This window comes from Malaclemys terrapin, chromosome 17, assembly GCF_027887155.1.
Source record: "Malaclemys terrapin pileata isolate rMalTer1 chromosome 17, rMalTer1.hap1, whole genome shotgun sequence".
In the NCBI taxonomy this organism is placed as follows: Eukaryota; Metazoa; Chordata; order Testudines; family Emydidae; genus Malaclemys; species Malaclemys terrapin.
In genome coordinates, this window is record NC_071521.1 from 8154877 (window position 1) to 8175612 (window position 20736).

Consider the following 20736-nt stretch of genomic DNA (forward strand, 5'->3'; position numbering starts at 1 on the left):
TGTTTGGAAAGAGGAGGGGTCCATTTGTTTTTTTAGGTGCAGAGAATACAATGGGGTGGATTGAGCAGGGGGGGACTAGGAGGTAGCTGTGAGGGAAAGCTGAGGATACAGTTTTGGGATTCAAGCAAATGGACTGCTTATTATCATGCAATCTGGGAGAAGGGTGCCAGGGACAAGTTCTTTAGTGGCTGTCAGAGAAGTCATGTAGACTTGGGACACTGTTGTTGAATCTATTCCCTACTCCCACCTGGTCTAGGGGCTAGTCACGGGGGGAAGGGCACTGCCTGCTGACAGAGTACATAGAGCAGTTTGCAATTAGATTTTGGCGGTGGGTGTTTTGACTCTAGATATATAGATATATAAACTTGGTAGCTGCATGGCAGCTTGTCTGGTAATATTGAAATGGGAATACCTTGTTCTTCTTGGCTTCCCAGAAGTCTTGTGGGCCGGGATGGATGGTGCTCCATCCCTGTAACAGAATAAAATTTAGAAACAAAAATCATTATATCGTTTGGTGGTCGCTGCTTTTTTTTTTTTTTAATGCTGGTTTCGTCTTTCCTTTATTTACACATAGTTGCAAAGTTTGGCTTGTCATTTCAAAAAAGGGTCCCTCTCTACAAGGGGCGGGAGGGTGTTCCCTCCACGGGACACTACGCAATGACGTTAAGGGAGGGCTGTCTCCAAGTGTGTCAGTTGTGTAGGGAAGGCCTCATGAGCTTGTAACCCTACTGTCCTCTCTCCTAGGAATGTGACTCTCTTAAGGAGGCAAAGGACCTGGATCCTAGCACTTCTCAGTATTTTCTCAATACAGCTGCAGGATGCCTGTCCCAGCACACTGTGCAACTTCTGTACATCTCGATAAAGGAATAGTGCGGGAACCAAAACTCTGGGTCAGAACACCACTGATACCGGCTCCAGACTTCGTGGCTAGTCCAGTCTCTATGATAGGGCTGAAACAAACCTTAGAAGTGAACCCCGCTGAACCTGGGGAGGGTCTGGATTCTGACACAGACGTTGCGTTTCAGGCCCTTCTACTGTACACAGCACATCCAGCTCACACCCTGGATAAGACACAGAGCGATCCTTCGTGGTTTTTCAGGGTACAGTGGCGACAACCCAACATCCCAAGGGAACACCACCGCGCAGCAGCACGTCACTAGGCAGCACAACTGGAACGGGAATCGTGTGGGGAATTGCAACAATACCGCATGGCAAACTGGAAAAAGAATTCTCAGCTCCAGAGGGGCTAGTTTTGTGTCTCTCTCCCCTACATCACATGTGAGAGGTGAAAGACAAGACAGTGTGGTTCAGTGCATTGGGCCTTGGCCTGGCATTCAGGAAACCTGGGTTCTGTTCTGGACTCTGACCTGCTGTGTAAAGTTGGCCAAGTTATTTCCCCTCTCTGGTCCTCGACTTCCCCCTCTAGTCTGTCTTTTCTGTTTAGATCGTAAGTTCTCAGGGTCAAAGACTATCTAGTGCTGTGTATTTATCCACTAGGAATCTGATCTCAGTTGGCCCTTCTAGCCTTTACTGTAATAAAAATAGTAATAATGAGCAAGGGGCTGCAGATCACGCCCTTTCCACTCTGCACAAAGCTACTGCTGATCAGAGCGGGGAAGGATTCAACCAGCCAAACTGGGTCTGGAATCAGCGGATACCCTGTTTCGCATCCCTCAAGACCAGGAACCCCATCTCATGAAAGGAGCCTTTTATTACACAGCATCAGCAGCAATCTTTTGAGTACATTGATGCCCTATGAATCAGATGCGTGACTGAGAACTGGGAATTCTTTCAGTTTTAATATCCCTCCGTCAGGGGACACTGTATCATAAGAACATAAGAACGGCCATACTGGGTCAGACCAAAGGTCCATCTAGCCCAGTATCCTGTCTTCCGACAGTGGCCAATGCCAGGTGCCCTGGGGGAATGAACAGAACAGGGAATCATCAAGTGATCCATTCCCTGTCTCTCATCCCCAGCTTCTGGCAAACAGAAGCTAGGGACACCATCCCTGCCCAGCCTGGCTAATAGCCATTGATGAACCTATCCTCCATGAATTTATCTAGTTCTTTTTTGAACTCTGTTATAGTCTTGGCCTTCAAAACATCCTCTGGCAAGGAGTTCCACAGGTTGACTGTACATTGTGTGAAAAAATACTTCCTTTTGTTTGTTTTAAACCTGATGCCTATTCATGTCATTTGGTGACCCCTAGTTCTTGTGTTATGTTATCCTGGCTTTGTTGATTTAGTGGGCCTTTTCCATCTCTAATTAGGGTTAATCTGGGATTTGATTCAAATATATTTTTAAATGATTCTTTATTCAAAGTCAAAGTTCTACCCTAGAGTGGTACATAACAAAGTAACTGTCATTAATAAACCTGGTGGAGAAACGTCAATGGAATCATATTCCATTGGAATATGCAGTTCTGTCTAAATCAAAATCTTTCACAAAATCAGGTTAATTTTGTCAGAATTTCATTTAAGTAGTAAACTGGGGGAGGGAGGGAAAGTTCCAACACAGTCAAAACAGCCCACTGCAACATTTTTAGAACAAAATCTTTTGATTTTTTATTTCGAAAAGACTTAAAAAAAATTTAAAGTCAAAATCAACATGAAACGTTTCAATCAACCCGAAACAATTTTTCTTCTCAGAATTTTCTTTGCGGAGAATATGGAAATATTCAATTTTTGCTCCAAGTCAGAACAATATCAGATTTGGAAATCTCAAAATCCTTTGTGAAATAGAACTTCCATCCTCCACACAGCACTAGTCATTATACACAAGAGAGAACTTTTTATAAGATTTCCTCTGACCTACAAGTACAAAGTCTACCAAGATCTTTACAGAATATTTTTCGCAGCCATCCCTTTAGCCCACGTTATTTGGTCTAGTTTTGTTCTTAAGCAACCAGTGAGAAGCAAGGAAACAGAATAAAAGGTGGCTTCTAGAAAGATTCAGGAAAAAATAACCCCCACTCCCTCCCATAATACTTCTCCTGATCACTTGAATAGGCAGATATTTTCTCCTTGCAGAGTGAAATTAATAACAAGACGCTATTTTTTAGAGCATGTGAAGATGAGCTACCACCATGAGGGTATGATTGAGTAATAAATCCACCAGCTGCTAGGGAAGAACAAGAGGTTACAATTAGAGCTTTAAACAGGAAAGGGAAAATATTGGTTACCACCTGCAGCATCACTAACCCTTGTGATTTTATAATGCATCTCATGATAATTCACGATTATCTGAAAGCCCCAGCTCCTGGAATCATGTGAAAACACCAGAATCTTAGCTCTCAATGAAAAAGAAAAGGAAGATTTTAGCCCCCGTGGTTGCAGAGAAAAGCTTGAAAATGTGATCCCTACAGGCTCAAAAACTGAAAGGCAACTGACCAGAGCTCCAAAGATATTATTACGAATAATCATGATTTTTAACCCCAATCTCAGTATTTGTGGAGCCTGACTCACGATTTTTCAGCACTTTTGTTTGGCAATATTGCCCCAAAGAGCTGAGGTGTCTTCTAAAGAGCTGACGTACCTTCTGAGGTTGGGACTGAAGATGCCTAAACCGCTAGGACATAAGGTGCTCTGCCAGTGGAGTGAGGTCCCTCCACTCTTATACTCTTCTCTCTGCCTGTGCCTTGCCCTCTGATCTGGGAAGGGGCTGGATAACCAATTCCCAGACAAGTCCCCCTCTTAGTCAGTACTCTGAGATGAAACCTTAATGGTTCCCATCATCAGACCTATCAGTGCCTGGTGCTCTTTAATGAGGGTGCACGCTAAGCATGCAGCTCAGTAACTCACCCAGTCTCTCATCTGTATTAACCCATCCTCTGAAAGGACTGTCCTGTTTCTGCTCAGTGAGGTCTGACAGGTGCCTCTAAGCCAAAATGCAGCCCAGAACCCAACACCTCCCCACTCAACTGCATCAGCTGCAGTTGTGTCCCGGGAGCTGAGAGCATAGGGTCCTGGGGGTCTATGAGAGACCCAAAGACGTATGACTGAGCAGCAGGTGACATGCTGCTGGAATGGAGAAGGCCAACAGGGAGGGTCTCTGATGCTGGAAAGCGGTGATTTACGACTGACTTATCCGCAAGTTTCCATGGGAACTGCAGTGCCGATTCAATACCCCTTTGGATGGAGTACCCTAAGAACCCATCTGCTTAGGTCAGGCCTCAGACTGCTCCCCAGTTTGTGTAACATACCCATTGGTACCAACAATCTTGCTTGAGAATTCAGGCTACATTGGGCTCGATCTTGGCTGCTTTTCCTGACTCCATGAGAAGCTTTGCTGTGCAACTACGTTCATCTTTCCTTTTTGTCCATTTCAGTTTCAGGGGAGGAGGTCAGCAGGGAGGAAGATGTAACAGGCAAAGCCACTTCCAAGCAGGGGCTAGAAGATCTAGTCCCCTCCTGCCTGCACATACCATTAAGGTCTCTCACAAATGTGGCACCATCCAACAGCAATGTGCGTGACGTTCCGTTCCACCACATGGACTTTGCATCCATGTCCCTGGGCACCGCATCAAAGCCACCTGCCGTTTGCAAAGCCAGATTCAACGTCCCAAAGGGCTTTTGTGTCCAAGAAGAATTTTAATGAGGGAAGCAATGGGGACAAAAGGAGACTGGATTTTCCACCAGCAGTGTTGCCAGAATGAAGCATTTTGAGAGCCTCCATTAGTGCTAATATTACAGCATTTGTTTGTTTATTCAGGAAAAGCAACAGGCTATGGTAGCTTGTAATTACCACTTATCCCGCACTAATACAGATAAGCACTTTTTTCCAAGATGAAAATGTGTACTTATAGGAATAACAACTTGGAAGGGGTGCTGCTATTTTCTCTCGGTGCATTTTGCTCTCACCGAAAACGAATCTAATGGAATTGAAGCTTTTCATAGGATTCAGCACTCAATCCTGCTATGGGATGGGCATGATGTGAAAAGATAGATAGATGGACAGAGAGATGGAGAGAATGTTTCTGGGGTAATGAAGTGCAATCTATTACGAAACAGACCTATTGTACAGCAGTCAGAGGGAAATGTTTTTATGTATAGTGCCATTAGCTGTGCATGGAGCTTTAGAGATAACACAATCACAAGGACACGCTGATTTCAGTGGCAGTTAGGAACCTAATTATGCTTAAGGACCTGGGCCAAGGTCCCCACCCACAGGGGAACAGAGTACTTCTGAGAAATTCTATTCCTGGATTCAGAACAGATTTTGGTGGTGCAGGACAGCAGTCCAGTTGCTGCATAAAGTATGATCACACCCAGTGTTGAATCAACAATGGGGATTTTCACCTGGTTCCTCCCCTTCCTCAGCCTTTCCTTTCTCTCCTTTTCTTTTTACCAAGCCCTTCTCTTTCATGCCATTTCTTCTGACCACTCGTGTCACTGCGTTGAGCTAGTTTCCGATCCCACTCGAACACGTTATTGCTGTTGCTTTCCTAGCTATGACCAAAGCCGCGTGCTGCACTCGGGTGTGTGCATGGTGTATGAACGTGAGTTACTGACTTTCCAACCAGCCGTTCAGTGCAGGGGCACAGGAGCAGGGATGCCCTCCTTGATGCTTAAACCCTATCTCCGTTCCATGGTACGTTTCTTCTCCATCCACATTGCTCCTCCTCTTCTCTCAATCTCGCCCTTATATTTTTTAGCCCAATTCCCACTTTCAGGCTGTATTAATATCAGAGCCATTACCAATTGCTTGGAAATACCCCAGGGAGATGCAATAGCTGCAGATACCAAAGTTGAGCTAACACGTGTCCTAGATCTTTGTTTGAAAATGTCTCTTCTCACTACCCCATCAATCTGCCCTATTTTGCAATAGCATGTGGCCCTCTTGGAGGCGTGACTATTGAGTGGAGAGGACACAACTGATTAGTGATCAAAGAATCATAGCGCTCAGAGATGGAAAAGGCTTGCTGGGATTTCCCCCCCCCCCGCCCCCCCCCCCGCCCCTAGCAGTATATTCACTGATACATGATCTAGTCCAGTTTTAAATGATGCAAGAGATGGGCCTAGCAAAGCTGTTCCTCGGTCCCTATTTTTAACACCGCTGCCCACATGTTTTCAGAAATGGCTTTGAGAGCTCTTGACAAACAGCTTCCTGTTCCAGGGGGACTTCAATTTATCGCCGATCAGCACTAAGGACAATCGGCCCACTGTCCTTTGGTATTCGCAGACCAAAATAACACAACTGCCCAAGCACCTCCAAGAAGTCCACCGGCCATTGTGTGGAGGGACTGTTTTCCGGCAGCTGCTGTATGTTTGTTTGCAGACACCCTTGTGAGAATGTACCAGCCATTGTTAAGGGACCTGGAGCAGAGTTTCAGGTGGTAAAGAGCCCAGAGGTTAATACTACACCCAAACACTGAAGTTCAGAAGAAAGCTTTCCTAGCTTTGGTAAGATCTCACAGTTCCAGGTCTCTTGCTCCCAAACCCGAGACGATAACCAAGCATCAGTGGTCAAGTCCCTCTACGCTACAGATTGTTTCCTGGACACAACCGAATTGCACACATCCTGAACAAGTTTCTGACTGCTGATTGGCTGTGCCCACCCAGTCAATATGGTGAGCTAAGCGGCACAAGCTCTGTCCACCAGGCAGGGCTTAGGGAGCAGTACAGAATGCTGAGGCGGAGGGGGAAGACCTGTCACTCATTGCCTTCAATAATGTCTGCATAAAGCTAGCAAACCGCATACAAAGGGAAGGGGAGTGGAGTGGGGATGGTCCCTGTGCAGACCCGACCGTGTCTGGCCATGGTGGTTTGGTCATCGTCTACTGGATCCTAACAGATGATTCCCCAGAAGAAGCAGATAAAAGGCAAGGTCCCTGCTAACGTACGCTGGGGGAAAATCCCTCCCTGACCTCACATCTGGTGATGAGTTTAACCCCAGAAACGTGAGCAAGGATGGCCGTACTTAAGCATCTAGCCTCGGTTACACCCCAGGACTGGTGTCCAAGCGATTGTCTAATCCATTTTCTCTTTCAGCTCTCCCCAGAATCCTGAAGCGACAGCACACAACCAGAGAACCCAACCTGTTGCTCCTGTCCGAGAGAGCTTCTCTCACTCCTTCAGCAGGGCTGCCCACTGGGACCAAAATGTCACTGAAGACAAATAGTCTCCATAGAAATTCTGCACGGCTGTGTTCTGCTGCTGGAACTGAGAAGTGCAGGGACAGAAAGCATGGGGGAATCTGGGGTGTTGGATTAGCCAGAGCCGTTCATGCCAGGGATTACATCCATCTCCATCACATGGGCAAAAGGCCCTCAGTGGATGATCGATGGGATGCACATTTTCTCTCTTGTCTCTCCCTCTTTCCCTAGTGCTGCCTGATCCTCTCCTGCTACCATCCCAATCTCTCAACTATAGTTCTATGGTGGACATAAGGATCCACCGGGAGAGCAAATGAAAAAAGAAGACAATCCAGTGGTGAAGTGCATCCTTTCTGGACATTGCTATTACCAGCCTATCTTTGGTACTTACATAGCCCCATCAGCAGGAGATCTCTGTGCCTCGCAATATTTCTATCCTCACAACATTCCTGTGAGATGTGAGTGCCCCCATATTACAGATGGTAAAACTGAGGCACGGATTGACTGAGTACTGGCCCACGGTCACACAGGAAGTTTGTGGTAAAACAGAAAATGGAACGCAGCTCTCCTGAGTCCCAGACTAGCAACACAACCATTGGACCATCCAGCTCACTTCAGTATTTGTTTTATGTCCCTCACTGCAACTATGAGTTAGCAGAACTGGAAGGACCCAGCATCCCAGGACATTAGTACGAATAGACAGCGGCAGGGGCAGGGGCAGCATCCCCTCTCCTTTTGCAATACTCCCCCTCTCCTTGTGAGTCAATGTCCTTTGCTGGCATCCTCAGGGCACAGCCTCAGGAATATTTAGTTTCCTCTCTAGCCTTCTGTGAGAGGGTGGCTGTTTTATTTATGGAGCGTTGGGAGGGACAGGTTATCGGGGATTTCCGTTCCACGGCAGGTGGAATGTATTGTGTTCTGTTGCCTTTTTTATGAAGTTAGGTGTTAGCCATATATTGTTAGGAATCTTGGGGCTCTTTGACCCGGGAGTGCCTGTATCCCTAAAAAATACGGTGGTACCTGAGTTAACTAATTCAGCCTTAAATTCCTTTTTCTTTGGCTTATGAACGAAATATGCCTCTCTCAAAGATAGGGCTTTATATTGCTGGAAATGCAAAAAAGTTGAGAAATAAAAAGTTAAATTGTAACTCCGTCCTGTCACTTGGACCCAAAATTTGTATGTGTTTTTTTTAAGTTATGCAAAATCTAAAGTTAATAGAAATATGGTCATGATTTTTTAAATGAAAAGGCTTCTTAAAAAATGGATTTAAACATCCCCCCTGCAAATGCTGCAGCACTGGGAAGCAACAAGTGAAACTGACGGTAAACAAAAGTGAAAATTATTAATCTATTGTCATCAAAGTTGAGTGAAGCGCAGAATGTAAACAAACCGCATCAATAGTTAAAAGTAACACAGGAGCGCAGGTTAAGGAGATGGAGGGATGGATGTGATTTTTCAACCTGACAATAGTGTCCCTTTAAAGTTGTATTATTATGAGAATTAGAATTTTTAATGGCATGGTTCGAAGAACAAAGCATCAGACGGACAGAAGTAACAAACACATTAAACTGAAAGGACAGAATTTTGCAGTCTAAAATTACAGCTATAAATAATTGTTCTCTCTTGAACTTTGCTCTTGCAGTAGGATATGGCCATTTGCCTCCTTTTAGATTCATGCAGAACAACAAGCTGGAAAGCTGAATTCCCTATTTCTCTCTGGACTCCTTTTGCTCCCCCCGCCCCGAGTCATGCCAGCTGCCACTGAAACGAATCGACAGAAGACAGCCAGGCTGTGGACGTCCCAGGATTTCCTGAGCGTGTGTGATTCGCAGGGGGGTTGATGCACAAGCCGGGGCATCAGGAGAAGGAGGTTAGGCATGGGTCAACGGCAACTGTGTTACTGCAGGAGCTGAGCTCTGACTAAGCCATTTTAGGATAGAACAAGGGGAAAGTTTGGTCACTATAAACTCAGTGATTTATTTGAGAAATTCCTAGGAGAAAAGGAGTCACAGAGAGGTCTCGAAACTGCAGGCGGAAGTAACTTAATGCGTCACTAAATCCATCCTCGGTTTAACTCCTTCAGTTTCAGTGGGCTAACACCGAAGGGGGAGTGTGGAGCAATATGCAAACCATACTGCAAGCCTTAGGAAATATGCAGCGAGAAGAAGGGGAAAGACAGTCCTAGTCTGGGAAGCTTATTGAATGTTTAGAGTCAGGGATCACACAGTTTACAGGAGGGAGAATGCCCCTGGTCCTCAAAGCCCTGCTGCTCTATTGTAGACTCTATGGGGCATGGATCACGTCTCTCTCCCTCTCTCTGCTGGCACAATGGGGCCCTGATCCTGAATGGACACATCTCTTTCCAAACACAAAGCCGGTAACTAGGCATGTCACTGGTGCATGCCTTTGGGAATGAGCGTGGGTTTCTTTTGCAGCAATGCAGAATGGAACTTGCAGTGATTGTGGAGGTGGGCGAGGACTTTTCTGGTCTCGAGCTGGGGGAACAGAACACCCTGCTCGAGTGGTCAGAGCAGGGTGCTGGAGCTTAGCAGTAGCGGAGTCGGGATGTCAGGGCTGAAGCCGTGGCTTCTTCACTCGCTACGTAAAGTGCCGTGTGCACTGAGGGTGCGCGATATAAATGTATAACAATAAAATCATAGCATGATCTGGGATGGTGGGTCCCCAGAATTAACAAATTGGGGTTCTCAGGACATGGGAAATGGAGAGAATTCTTGCAGAGTCGGGAACCACTGATGCCAATAAACAGGTAAGTCTGTAACAGGGAGGAAGGGATGGGGTGGGGGGGATATGGCCCTGAGCTTCATCTTGAAGCTTTCCCAAAGTCTGCACTGTGTGAGCTGTCCCAGGACTGCCGGAGGGAGCATGAGAAAGGGCTCCCGACTGGTATTTCCTGCTTGGTTTGTGCGATCGCAGCAGATTCTCCAGGATTGGATGCCGTGGGATATCATCACACAGGACAGGAATGCACAGCAAGGAAAAGGAGTGGAGTTTGCCCTATCTCCAGTGCTGCTTGGACGGCAAGCCTGGCCCAATTCCTTGTTATGCTCTGGACGCTGTGCTGCTCAGGCAGTGCAAAGCAGATGCATACAGGCCATAGCTGGGTCAGCAAAGAAGTTTCCTGGTGGAACTCCCCAGTATGGTAAAGCTGGCAGAGACAGCTTCTTCACCAGCCACTCCACACACTGGCATGGGGGCATGGCCCGGGCTTGGTGGGAATGGCTGTGGGGAAGTTCCTTTCTGCTACACAGATTCTTTCCTGGTATTAGGTCCCTTAGGGATCTTCAGCTAGGGATAGTGGTTAGAGCAGCTCCTACGTGGCGCTAGTTGATGCCAGGATTGGGCCAGCACAGAATAAAGGAGCTGTAACTGGTTCCTTGATGCCCTCCCCCCACCCATCCACCTACCCACTGTACCAAGCAGAGCTCAGACACAGAGGGCATCTTGCTGTCCATCTCTGGAAAGGCACTGGGCCAGAACCTCAGCCACTCTGATTCACACCTGCTGAAGATCTGACCCCCCTGTGTTTATCTGCCACAGGAAAAGGAGCCCCCAAACCTCATTCTCAGCACCTAAGGACTCTCCATATGGGGTTTCTGGTTTAGACCTAACGTCCCTGGGAAACACTGAGGTAATTTTAGAGGAAACTTTTGTGCATGCAAAGATAACAGAAGATGCTCAAGCTCATCTGAACTGAAGAGCCACTACTCTTCCTTAAGGCCCATTCTCCAGGGTTCACTGCTTGCCCACCGTACTGCCTATTTCAGACTCTAACCAATCCAAAGTCACCAAGAGAGAAATCTAAGCACTGAAGATGCTGTGTGCTTCCTACCAACAGTGTCCTGCCATGGCGAGGCACTGCCTCAAAGAGAAGGCTAAAGACAGAAAGAATGGATACTTAAAAAAACAAACCAAGCAAGCAATAATTCTGGGCACGCACCCAGCTCCACCAAGCTGCCTACAAAGCCTGGTGGTGTTGGATAGGAAAGCCAAGCAGCATCCAGACTCGTTCCAAGTTCAATCAGAAGGATGGTGTCCACGCACAGTGGGTCGAACGACACCTAGTACTTTCTATTGTATTTTCCCAGATCTAGGAGGGATACATGTCCCTCTGCTAAGTGGTAGCTTCCTCGGTTTGCTGCAGAGGAATATAAAATGGTACAGAACGTACAGGTCAAGATTTTGTACTAGGAGAGAGAAGGACAGAAACCTACCAGCCAACATTCAGGCTAACTATGATGAAATAGAATGTGATGGCCAGTAACTGCATCCATTGGGAGCATTTCAGTGGCACCTCCGGTAACACGTCGGTTAATCTTATTCAGAGAGCAACATTTATCAGGCAGACAAGACGGAGGGAGAGAGCCAAACAAGAGAAATGAATCGGCGGTTCTAGCCAACAGTGAAATGAATTCCAGGGATCAGGAGCACTTGAAATCCCTCTCAGAAGAAAGGTGCCCTTCTTTCGAACAGCTGTAAAGCTGCCAACCAACGTGAATACGAGAAACTCACAAGGGGCCTAATCCATCCCTGGTGTAACTCCACTAAGTCATCAGAGACACATTTGTCTCAAGGGCCTTCACCCCTATTCCCTCCTGCATGTTCCATGCACCCTACTGAAGGCCTCTTGGGCAGGCCACATCTACCATTTCAGTAGAACATGTGGTTGTCGAAGAACAAGCAAAATGCATGGTGGCCGTGACTTAGGTAAATGAATGTCTGGGGCCAATGTGGAGAAGCAAAACCATTCTTAGACCCAGTGCTGGCTTTTGGCTATTCTAACTGCTCCATCCCTTGTTGAGATCACTCGGCTTCCCCCATTCCCAACACACGGGAGCTCAGCTCTTCTGGAGAGAGAGGGGTATTCCCCAGGCTCACCTCCCTCGGAGTGTGCCCCTGTGGACAGTGGTAGCATCGCTTTCCAGGGGGCTGACTCTCTGACTTCCTGTCTCACACTGCACATTGATAGTGAATTCTTGCCAGACCGGCATTCAGAACTAAAAGGAACCCTTAGTTCAACTACCAGCAAGACCCCCCGCAAGAGTCTGGCCGTGCACTGGAAAGTACACCTCTACCCCAATATAACACTGTCCTCGGGAGCCAAAAAATCTTACCGCGTTATAGGTGAAACCGCATTATATCAAACTTGCTTTGATCCGCCAGAGTGCGCAGCCCCGCCCCCCCCGGAGCACTGCTTTACCACGTTAAATCTGAATTCGTGTTATATCGGGTCGCGTTATATCGGGGTAGAGGTGTATTAACACAGGCTGTGAGAGGCTCCTTTCCAGGACCCCTTTGACACTGGGTCACCCAGTTCCACTGAAATGAAGTTTAATGGTGACGACATGCAAACAGCAGAAACATAGTTCCTAGGCACTGCCCCGCCAGGAAGAAAACACAGCAGAATAACGCCCTGGTTTTCTGGAAAGCTGGCATCAGGAACAAGAATCGATCTGGGCCAGTTCACGGCAGTTGGGTGCGCCAGTGTTTTTTTTTTTCTGCAGGTTGCAATTTTGGGAGAAAAGAAATTCAGCCTCTCTGGGGGGATGCAAGAGCCTCTTTTGGCCGCCTTCTGCGTGGGGGGAAGAGTCACCTGCAGACTCCGCTCCTAAGCTTGTGCTCAGAGGGGCGCTGCTCGTCTGCTGGGGCCGATGTACAGGAGAGGTCTACCCTGGCCTGGATCAGAGTGAAGCCTCAGAGAAGGTATTTTCCGAATCTGAGCTCACAAGCTTTGCTAGTTCGCGGTAGAAAAGAGCAACAGGAGCTGCACTTTGCGGCAATGTACGTCCGACCCAAACAACAGAGACAGCATGGGTGATCATGGGGGAGGTATAGCTCAGTGGTTTGCGCATTGGCCTGCTAAACCCAGGATTGTGAGTTCGATCCTTGAGGTGGCCACTTAGGGACCGGGGGCAAAATCAGTACTTGGTCCTGCTAGTGAAGGCAGGGGGCTGGACTTGATGACCTTTCAGGGTCCCTTCCAGCTCTATGAGATCGGTATCTCTCTCTTTAATTGATAATAGATAAATTGATCATTGCTCACGGAGAAAGAGAAACGGCAGGAGAGACAATTCTTGAACCTGGGACTCGGGGCATAGTCCCAGAGCATGGGGAGGAAGTCCACGGTATGGGGGGAAAGACCAACTCTACCAACTATATTAAAAATTCCAGCTATGCGAATATAAACTATCAACTACTCACAAATTTATTTACAGAGTATAAGGATAAAAGCTGGAGAAATCTGTGGCCACAGGGACCCCATGAGGCAGTAAAAAGGAACAGGAGAGGCACTGGCCCGTACTGCCTCTTATGCCCTCAGCCCGGAGCACAAGGTGAACTACTGTGTATGTGACACCGCCTGTTAGAATTTCTGGACTCGGGCGCATGGGGCACATGCGCATCCAGGTGTGGAGCACGCATAGGGACTGGCACTTGAACAGTGGCTCTCAAACTTTTTTACTGGTGACCCCTTTCACATAGCAAGCCTCTGAGTGCAACCCCCCCCCCTTATAAATTAAAAACACTTTTTATATATTTAACACCATTATAAATGCTGGAGGCAAAGTGGGGTTTGGGGTGGAGGTTGACAGCTCGTGAACCCCCAAGTAATAACCTCGCGACCCCCTGAGGGGTCCTGACCCCCAGTTTGAGAACCCCTGCACTTGAAGAAGAATAGAGAGACAGGGTGGGAGGTAGGTAATATTATTACTCTGTGGTCTAGAGATGGGGAACTAAGGCAGAAAGAGATGAAGTGATTTGCCCAAGGTCATTCAATCTGTGGCAGAGTCACGTACTGAACTTAGATCTCCCAGGTCCCGGTCCATTGTTTTAGCCACAAGACCATCCTTCCTCTAAATCGAGTCTTGTTTGTGAGTGGAGCCTGGTAGAGTTCCATTACACTTCTCCACACCATAGTCAAACCCGGGGCAGAAGCTCTTTGTGCGTGGGCTGTTTGCGGAGAAGAGACACACAACAAAACGATGCATCTTCAGAGTTTCCCTCACTGCAGCAGTCATTAGCTGAGTGCTCATTCCTCCATCAATGCCACCTCCTCTCCCAGGCTGGCAGCACCAGGGATCTGTGTGTGCGCACGCATGTATATTATGGATTCAATTCAGAGTTCAGGGCTGAATTTGATTCTCCAAGCATCGAAAACTGACGTCAAGGAGCGAGAGCTATACTACTTGATGCAAATCACTAACCCCACCACAATATCCTCTGCATGGGTGAAGCTTTCGGGATGGTAACCTTAGTTTTGGTGAATGTCTGATACTTAGCAGAAGACAAAGTACAGAAAACAACGGCTTGTGCCACTGGCAGTAATTTATATGGCAAACAACACTTTCAGTTAATCATTTATTGCAGCTTCGGTGTCTCCGAATCAATAAGGCAAGTGCACCATGGATATTAGCATCGATATCCTACTTAAATTTATCAATAGGCAGCCTTGAGAAGAGACTTAAATGCCAGAAGAAATGTTCCATTTATATGCTTTTCCTCCCTTAAACTAATAACACCGCACAGGCAAAGCCTTAAATTTTAACACCAAGCCCAGAGTACAGACAATTTTCATTCTAAACGTCAACCCTCTTGCCTTTTGATGTTGCCAATGATATAAAACACAGGTTCCCCAATGTGGAGCGTCTCAATCCTTCCCATGCTGTCAGACATTGCTTAGGGCATGAACAAGGCTCTGCCATCTCTATCGCGAGCTGCTCTTTGCACTTCCACTGAGTTCAATCCCATAAGTTTCCCCTCTCTGAGTACTCTTTGACAGAGGGATTCTTAGGGCCCGTCCCCTTTTGTGTCTTCCACCAGCTGTCTAATGGCATGCCTGCACTTAGGCTCCTTAAATAAGCATGTTTCCTTCCTCAGCTATTTATATAAGAGGGTTTTTCCTCTTGCATAAATTTCCATTATTGAAGTGTGGCTTACGTCTCTCTCTCACTCCTCATATTGATTCCCTGGTCACAACATTATTCTCCTTCCCCACGTGGGAAATGATTTACCGTTGTGTTATTCTTCTGTTAGAGCGAGAGATCTTGGTAAGAGGGTTTTACCGCACGTCCCTGGCATATAAATACTGTTGGGGCGACAGGAATCAAGTATTTATTTCGGTTGCCATAAATGTGGTCTCTGGAGCAACATATTTTGAATGGAATTAAGGCCCATATCACTGGCTTTATTGTGAATAAGATGTAGCTGTTTAGATTAGGAGACTGGACAAATGGGGCTGATCATACAAACCAGCCCAAAATTTCAGCCAAAACTAGAGCTGAGGAGGAGAGGAGGGGAATTAGAGAGATATCAGACTGTATAGATCAGATATTGAGTATGATGTCAAGTCACAATGAGCAGGCAATAGATGAGGGAGGAAGATGCAGTGAGGAAGAGCAGATGTTGGAATGTGGTGCTGGTAGGTAAGATGAGCAATGGGAAAAGTGAGTTGGGAAGAGGTCTCAGATGGGAAATGGGTAGAAGGGAACCAAGTCACAGCAAAGACCTCATTCCCAAAGATGCAGGCTCAGAGTTGCATGTGGAAAATCCGTATGTATTTGCTTTGCGCACAATTATTGCGTCTATATATGCAAATTGTCACTGATGCGTATGTGGGCAAATGGCCAGATGTGTATCTCACATGCAAATGGTCAATTCCCTCTCTCCATTGCAGTAACCGCATGAGCAAATTCGATCAATAATTGCATGTGCACTCTTTGCATGCATAACTGCACCCATGAACTTTTGAAAACCAGAACCGTATCTAACTTATTTTCAGGAATAAAAAAAGTGAAAAGACCGTTCCAAAATGAGCAGACGATGCTTCTTGGAACTGTATATCTGAGCCAGATGGATGGCTCATTTACAGACAGTTTTTACACACAGACTTCAAAATATTTTACAAAGGAGTAGTGTTATTCCCATTTCACAGAGAGGGCAACTGAGCCACAGTGCAGTGCCAAGAACAGAATCCAGGTCTGTTATCAATATGGCACCAAATAGCTATTTACTATGGGTCAGATCCTCATCGGGTGCAACTTGGGATAGTTCAATGGAAATCAATGGAGCTCTGTTATGCTGATTCACTTCAGTTGAAGATCTGGCCCCGAACGTCTACTAATCACATATGCTAAACACAAAGACTTTCTCCTCTTTCTCCTAGCCCTCCATAATATACACACTGCACTATAAGATCAGTCTGCCAGTAGTGCGTGAGTTCAGTTCTAGGGTTATGAAGGTCCCATCTGTCACACTTTTAAATAATTGGCTGATTATTATGGATTCATTCGGTATACGTTGTGATAATGTTAATCAAGATGAATTAATAGAGTCCTCACACAGCTGGCATACAGTATGCGCTCCCTTGGGAATTCCACTGCCGTTTAGAAATTAATTAATGGACCTACAATTTTACAGTGGCGCTGCCCGGGCAATTGCCGTAATTGTAGGAATTTAATAGTCACCTGATTTACAGGATGTCAGTTCAGCAGAGCCAACAGAAAGAAAACGAGAAAAGCCACAGATCACCATGGCCAAGCAGCTGGGTCCATTGTTTGAGCATCAAACCATTTCACTTAAATCCATCTGCAACAGCGGCATGCCCCACCCCCACTGGGTGCTGCCTCGGTTTCCCCTCTGACTCGCTAATGGATGCCCACACAACCACATTTCAAGGAACATTCCCCTTCTTGGGGCCAGGTTTATTAAGACACAGCAGGACAAAGAGGTCCCTCAGCCTTCCCAGGTGCAAGCCGTTCCTTTTCTGTTCCTGCCTCCACTCGACTCTCCTGGAGCCCAGGTCCCCTGGCTGTGCTAAGCTCCTCTTAGCGAGGCGTCCTGCTGATCTGAACCCACTCAGTCCCTCCTGGGCCCCAGTTCACTCATCTCCAGTCCCAATCCAGACCCCCGGCCACTGCCCTTCCCCACCCAGGCACCTGCCCACTGCAAGAGCGCCCCGCACCAGGTCTTTCACAGTATATTCTCCTTCCTGCTCGGAGGACAGCACCTCTTATACTCGGTGCCCACTCTGGGCTTCTGACACGTCATCCAGAGCTCTGAGGCCTTAACCCTTTTCCAGCCCCAGCTCACCCTGTGACACCATCTCAGGGAGAGCGGACGATTCCGGAAGTAACCCTCTCACATTAATGGACACTTCCAGGGGAAAACCAGATCCCAGAGGGCCTGAGAACCAAAACCTTTGGGCTCCATTTTGATTCAGGACAAATAAAAATAAAATTAACCTGGATTTTCTAAAGAGCCTAGGGGAGTTAGGCGCCTAGTTCCCAATGAAATTTAACAGGCTCCATAGACAATCCCAGCCGACGACATTACATTTACTGCAAATTGAAAACGTTCCCACATCTCTCCGCTGAAAAGCAAGTGCCATTGTTGAATATACAGTAGATGAGCTGGCCTTTGTTAGTCACTTTTATTCTCGCAATGGAAAAATTTGGTGAGTACAAGTTATAGAGTTGACCTCCTGACTAGCAACTTTTATCCAGCAAAGAATGCAACGCCCCTCAGTTACCGCTAATGCAATCTGACAGCACTCTGTTCACACTGGCATGGCAGCTGTGCCTTTCCTCTGAGGACTGTTTCCTTCACAGCTTTACAGGCCCAGGATCATGCCAGCACAGATTGCAAATATGCACCAGTGAGTATCTCGGCGGGCAAGGGGCTATGGAGGGGAGACGTGACAGAGAGAGGCGAGTTGGTTCGTTCTTTGGGATGAGTCTTCCTATGCTGGCAGCACCGCAGAGAACAAACACCTGCAGCCAAACGCCAGCCTGGCTACCTCCGGTGCTTTTCACACACGAAGGCTGGTTTTGCAGGAGCACTGAGAGGTCACACATCCTTGCGAGCACCTCACACGGCACCTGTAGAGTCTAAGCCACAACACGCTTTTAAGGAGGGCACGTCTACACGGCCAAAAAAATCCCACGGCAGTGAGTCTCAGAGCCCGGGTCAAACTGACGGGGGCTCACGCTGCGGGGCTAAAAATAGCACTGTCATTGTCCAGGCTCTGAAACCTAGGGAGGGGTCAGGGTGTTGGGAGTCAGAGCTCCAGCCTGAGCCCAAATGTCTACACTGCAGTTTCTAGCCCTGCAGCGTGAGCTCTGCAAGCCCAAGTCAGTTGACCTAGGGTTACCATATTTTGTGCCTCCTAATGGAGGACACTCCCGGGGGCCCCGGCCCCGCCCCCAACCCCGCCCACGCCCACGCCCCAACTCCGCCCCCTCCCAAAGTCTCCGCCCCCTCCCCTGCTTGAAGCCTGAAGCAGGTAAGGGGGAGTGTGGGGGGGAGGAGGCGCGGCCCAGGCTGGCCCCCGGAGGCTCCAGCCTGGGTCGGCTCGGGCCCTGGCCGACCACCCCCGGCTCCCAGCCCCCCGGGCCGGCTCCTGGCTCCCAGCCCCCCGACCCCGGCCCGGCTCCCAGCGCCGCGGGCCGGCTCCCGGCTCCCCGACCCCGGCCCGGCTCCCAGCCCCACGGGCCGGCTCCCGGCTCCCCGACCCCGGCCCGGCTCCCGGCTCCCCAACCGCGGGCCGGCTCCCGGCTTCCAGCGCCGCGGGCCGGCTCCCGGCTCCCCGACCCCGGCCCGGCTCCCCGACCGCGGGCCGGCTCCCGGCTTCCAGCGCCGCGGGCCGGCTCCCGGCTCCCCGACCCCGGCCCGGCTCCCCGCCCCGCGGGCCGGCGGCTCCCGGCTCCCAGCCCCGCGGGCCCGGCTCCCAGCCCCGCGGGCTGGCTCCCAGCCCCGCGGGCTGGCTCCCAGCTCCCAGCCCCACGGGCCAGCTCCCGGCCCCGCGGGCCCGGCCCGGCACCATGCCCCCGGCCCCGCACAAAGAGGCCCCGGCCGAGCCTCCCGATTTTCCCGGACATGCCCGGCTTTTGGGGATTTCCCCCCGGACGGGGATTTGAGCCCCCAAAAGCCGGACATGTCCGGGAAAATCCGGACGTATGGTAACCCTAGTTGACCCAGACTCTGGGACGTTCTGCTGCAGGTTGGTTTTTTTTGCTGTGTAGACGTACCCTAAGACACTCTTTACAGCCACTGCTGAGATGTAACTCCAATAACAACCAGTCCTCCTGAGTCCAATCCCTGCCTCACTCCAGATACCTGGCACTGCCCACAGCCAGCAGCACTAGTGCATTTTCACCTGAAGTCCAAAGACTTTCCACCCTCTTCTCCTTTCTGTCCATATCCCCTGTCGGTTTTGCTTTCTTCGCACCAGCAGGTGGCTTTGTCTATCTGTCCACATCCCAGAACTTGGTCTTTTCCACCTGGGAGAGACAGGGTTGATTCAGGACATCGCGTGCTCTCTCCTTCTCTCTGTTGTCTGTCAGGACCGCACCTACTGTGCAGTCAAGTTAGCGTCCCCAGGGGACATTGGGGGAAGCTCAGGAAACCAGCCTCAAAGTTGGCTTTACCTTTGAAAGGTAGAGCCCTCTTGTCTGACTGTGAGGGAGGGCTGTCATCTGTTTGCAGAGCCAGCCGTAAAATCCCTGCCCCTTAAACAAGAAAACAAATGTGACTTGCACCCTTTCTGCCGCTGCCCGACATGGGGAAGATACAGACTTGTTGCTAGCGTAGAGAGGGATGCTCGGATTTCTAACATTCCTGTTAAAACTATAGCGCCCTAAACAAAATGCTCTGGGACACACACACACACACACTCTGATTCATGTCTGAAACATATCAGAGGTACATTCTGTGTCTGATTAAGACCATATATATATATATATATATATATATATATTATACATGGTTACCCCGTGATAAAAAAAAGTCCTTGTATAAAACCCAGAACATCTGCCAGAGTTTCCAGCCCTCCTCGGTGCAAAACACAGTACACTCCCCTCCAGAAATCTCGACTCCGGACACCCAGGGTTGAGTTTGCTGGGGTGAGGAAGGTTCCCTTTAGGAATTCAGTACTCTGCAGTTTGCTCTCTCTGGAGAGCTAACCCTTTCCCCCTAACCCCATCCAAATGCCCTTTTAATCAGTTGCCTTTGGAACTCCAAAGCATCCCAAGCAGAGATGGCTTTGACATTTGAAGAATCTGCATGTGTGGGTCCTTATATGACCCCGTAAATCAAGCCTGTCAGGGTTTGTTAAACACTAGACACAGCTTCAGCGCTGCCCTATTTAGTTAACGCTCCAGACAAGACTAACTGCTCTTCAAAGAGACACATCCTGCAGCTTTGCTCTCCCACGACTATTGTGACTCCGCAGAACAGAGAGCAGTAAAGAAGCGGATTTATGTGCCAGTCAGCACAGCAGATGTGACTCAGAAGATGTAATGAGTGCGGATATCAGTAACTGGAGTGCTACCAATGGAGGATTAGTCACATAGTCACTCTCAAGTCATAAGCACACACCGACCAATGCAGCATTGACGAGCCATTGTCAATCATTCAGGTCCAAAATTAAATTTCAGGAGGGGGGAAATTTTTACAAAAACTAAAAAAAAAAAATTGTCATGATTATTCTTCCTCATGGGAAAAACAGAGTTTCAACTATTTTCCTACAATACTGGAAATCCAAACACAACAGCACAGGGCAAGTTCATAGGAATCAAAAGTAAAAGTGACTATAAAGAGAAAATGAAAATAACCAGTCTAGTTCAGG

The 20736-nt window shown here is 48.3% G+C and overlaps 1 protein-coding gene across 2 annotated transcripts in view; it reads right to left on the reverse strand.

Annotated features, from left to right (window-relative positions):
• Positions 1-20736, reverse strand: part of RXRA (retinoid X receptor alpha) — a 229459-nt gene that overhangs the window by 40055 nt on the left and 168668 nt on the right. Inside the window, exon 5 of one of the 2 annotated variants that reach the window (XM_054007686.1) lies at positions 413-469. The exons of the other annotated variant lie outside the window; for it this stretch is intronic. Within the exon in view, the coding sequence (XP_053863661.1) occupies positions 413-469 (57 nt within the window). The remainder of the gene's footprint in view (positions 1-412; positions 470-20736) is intronic. 2 annotated transcript variants of the gene reach the window in all.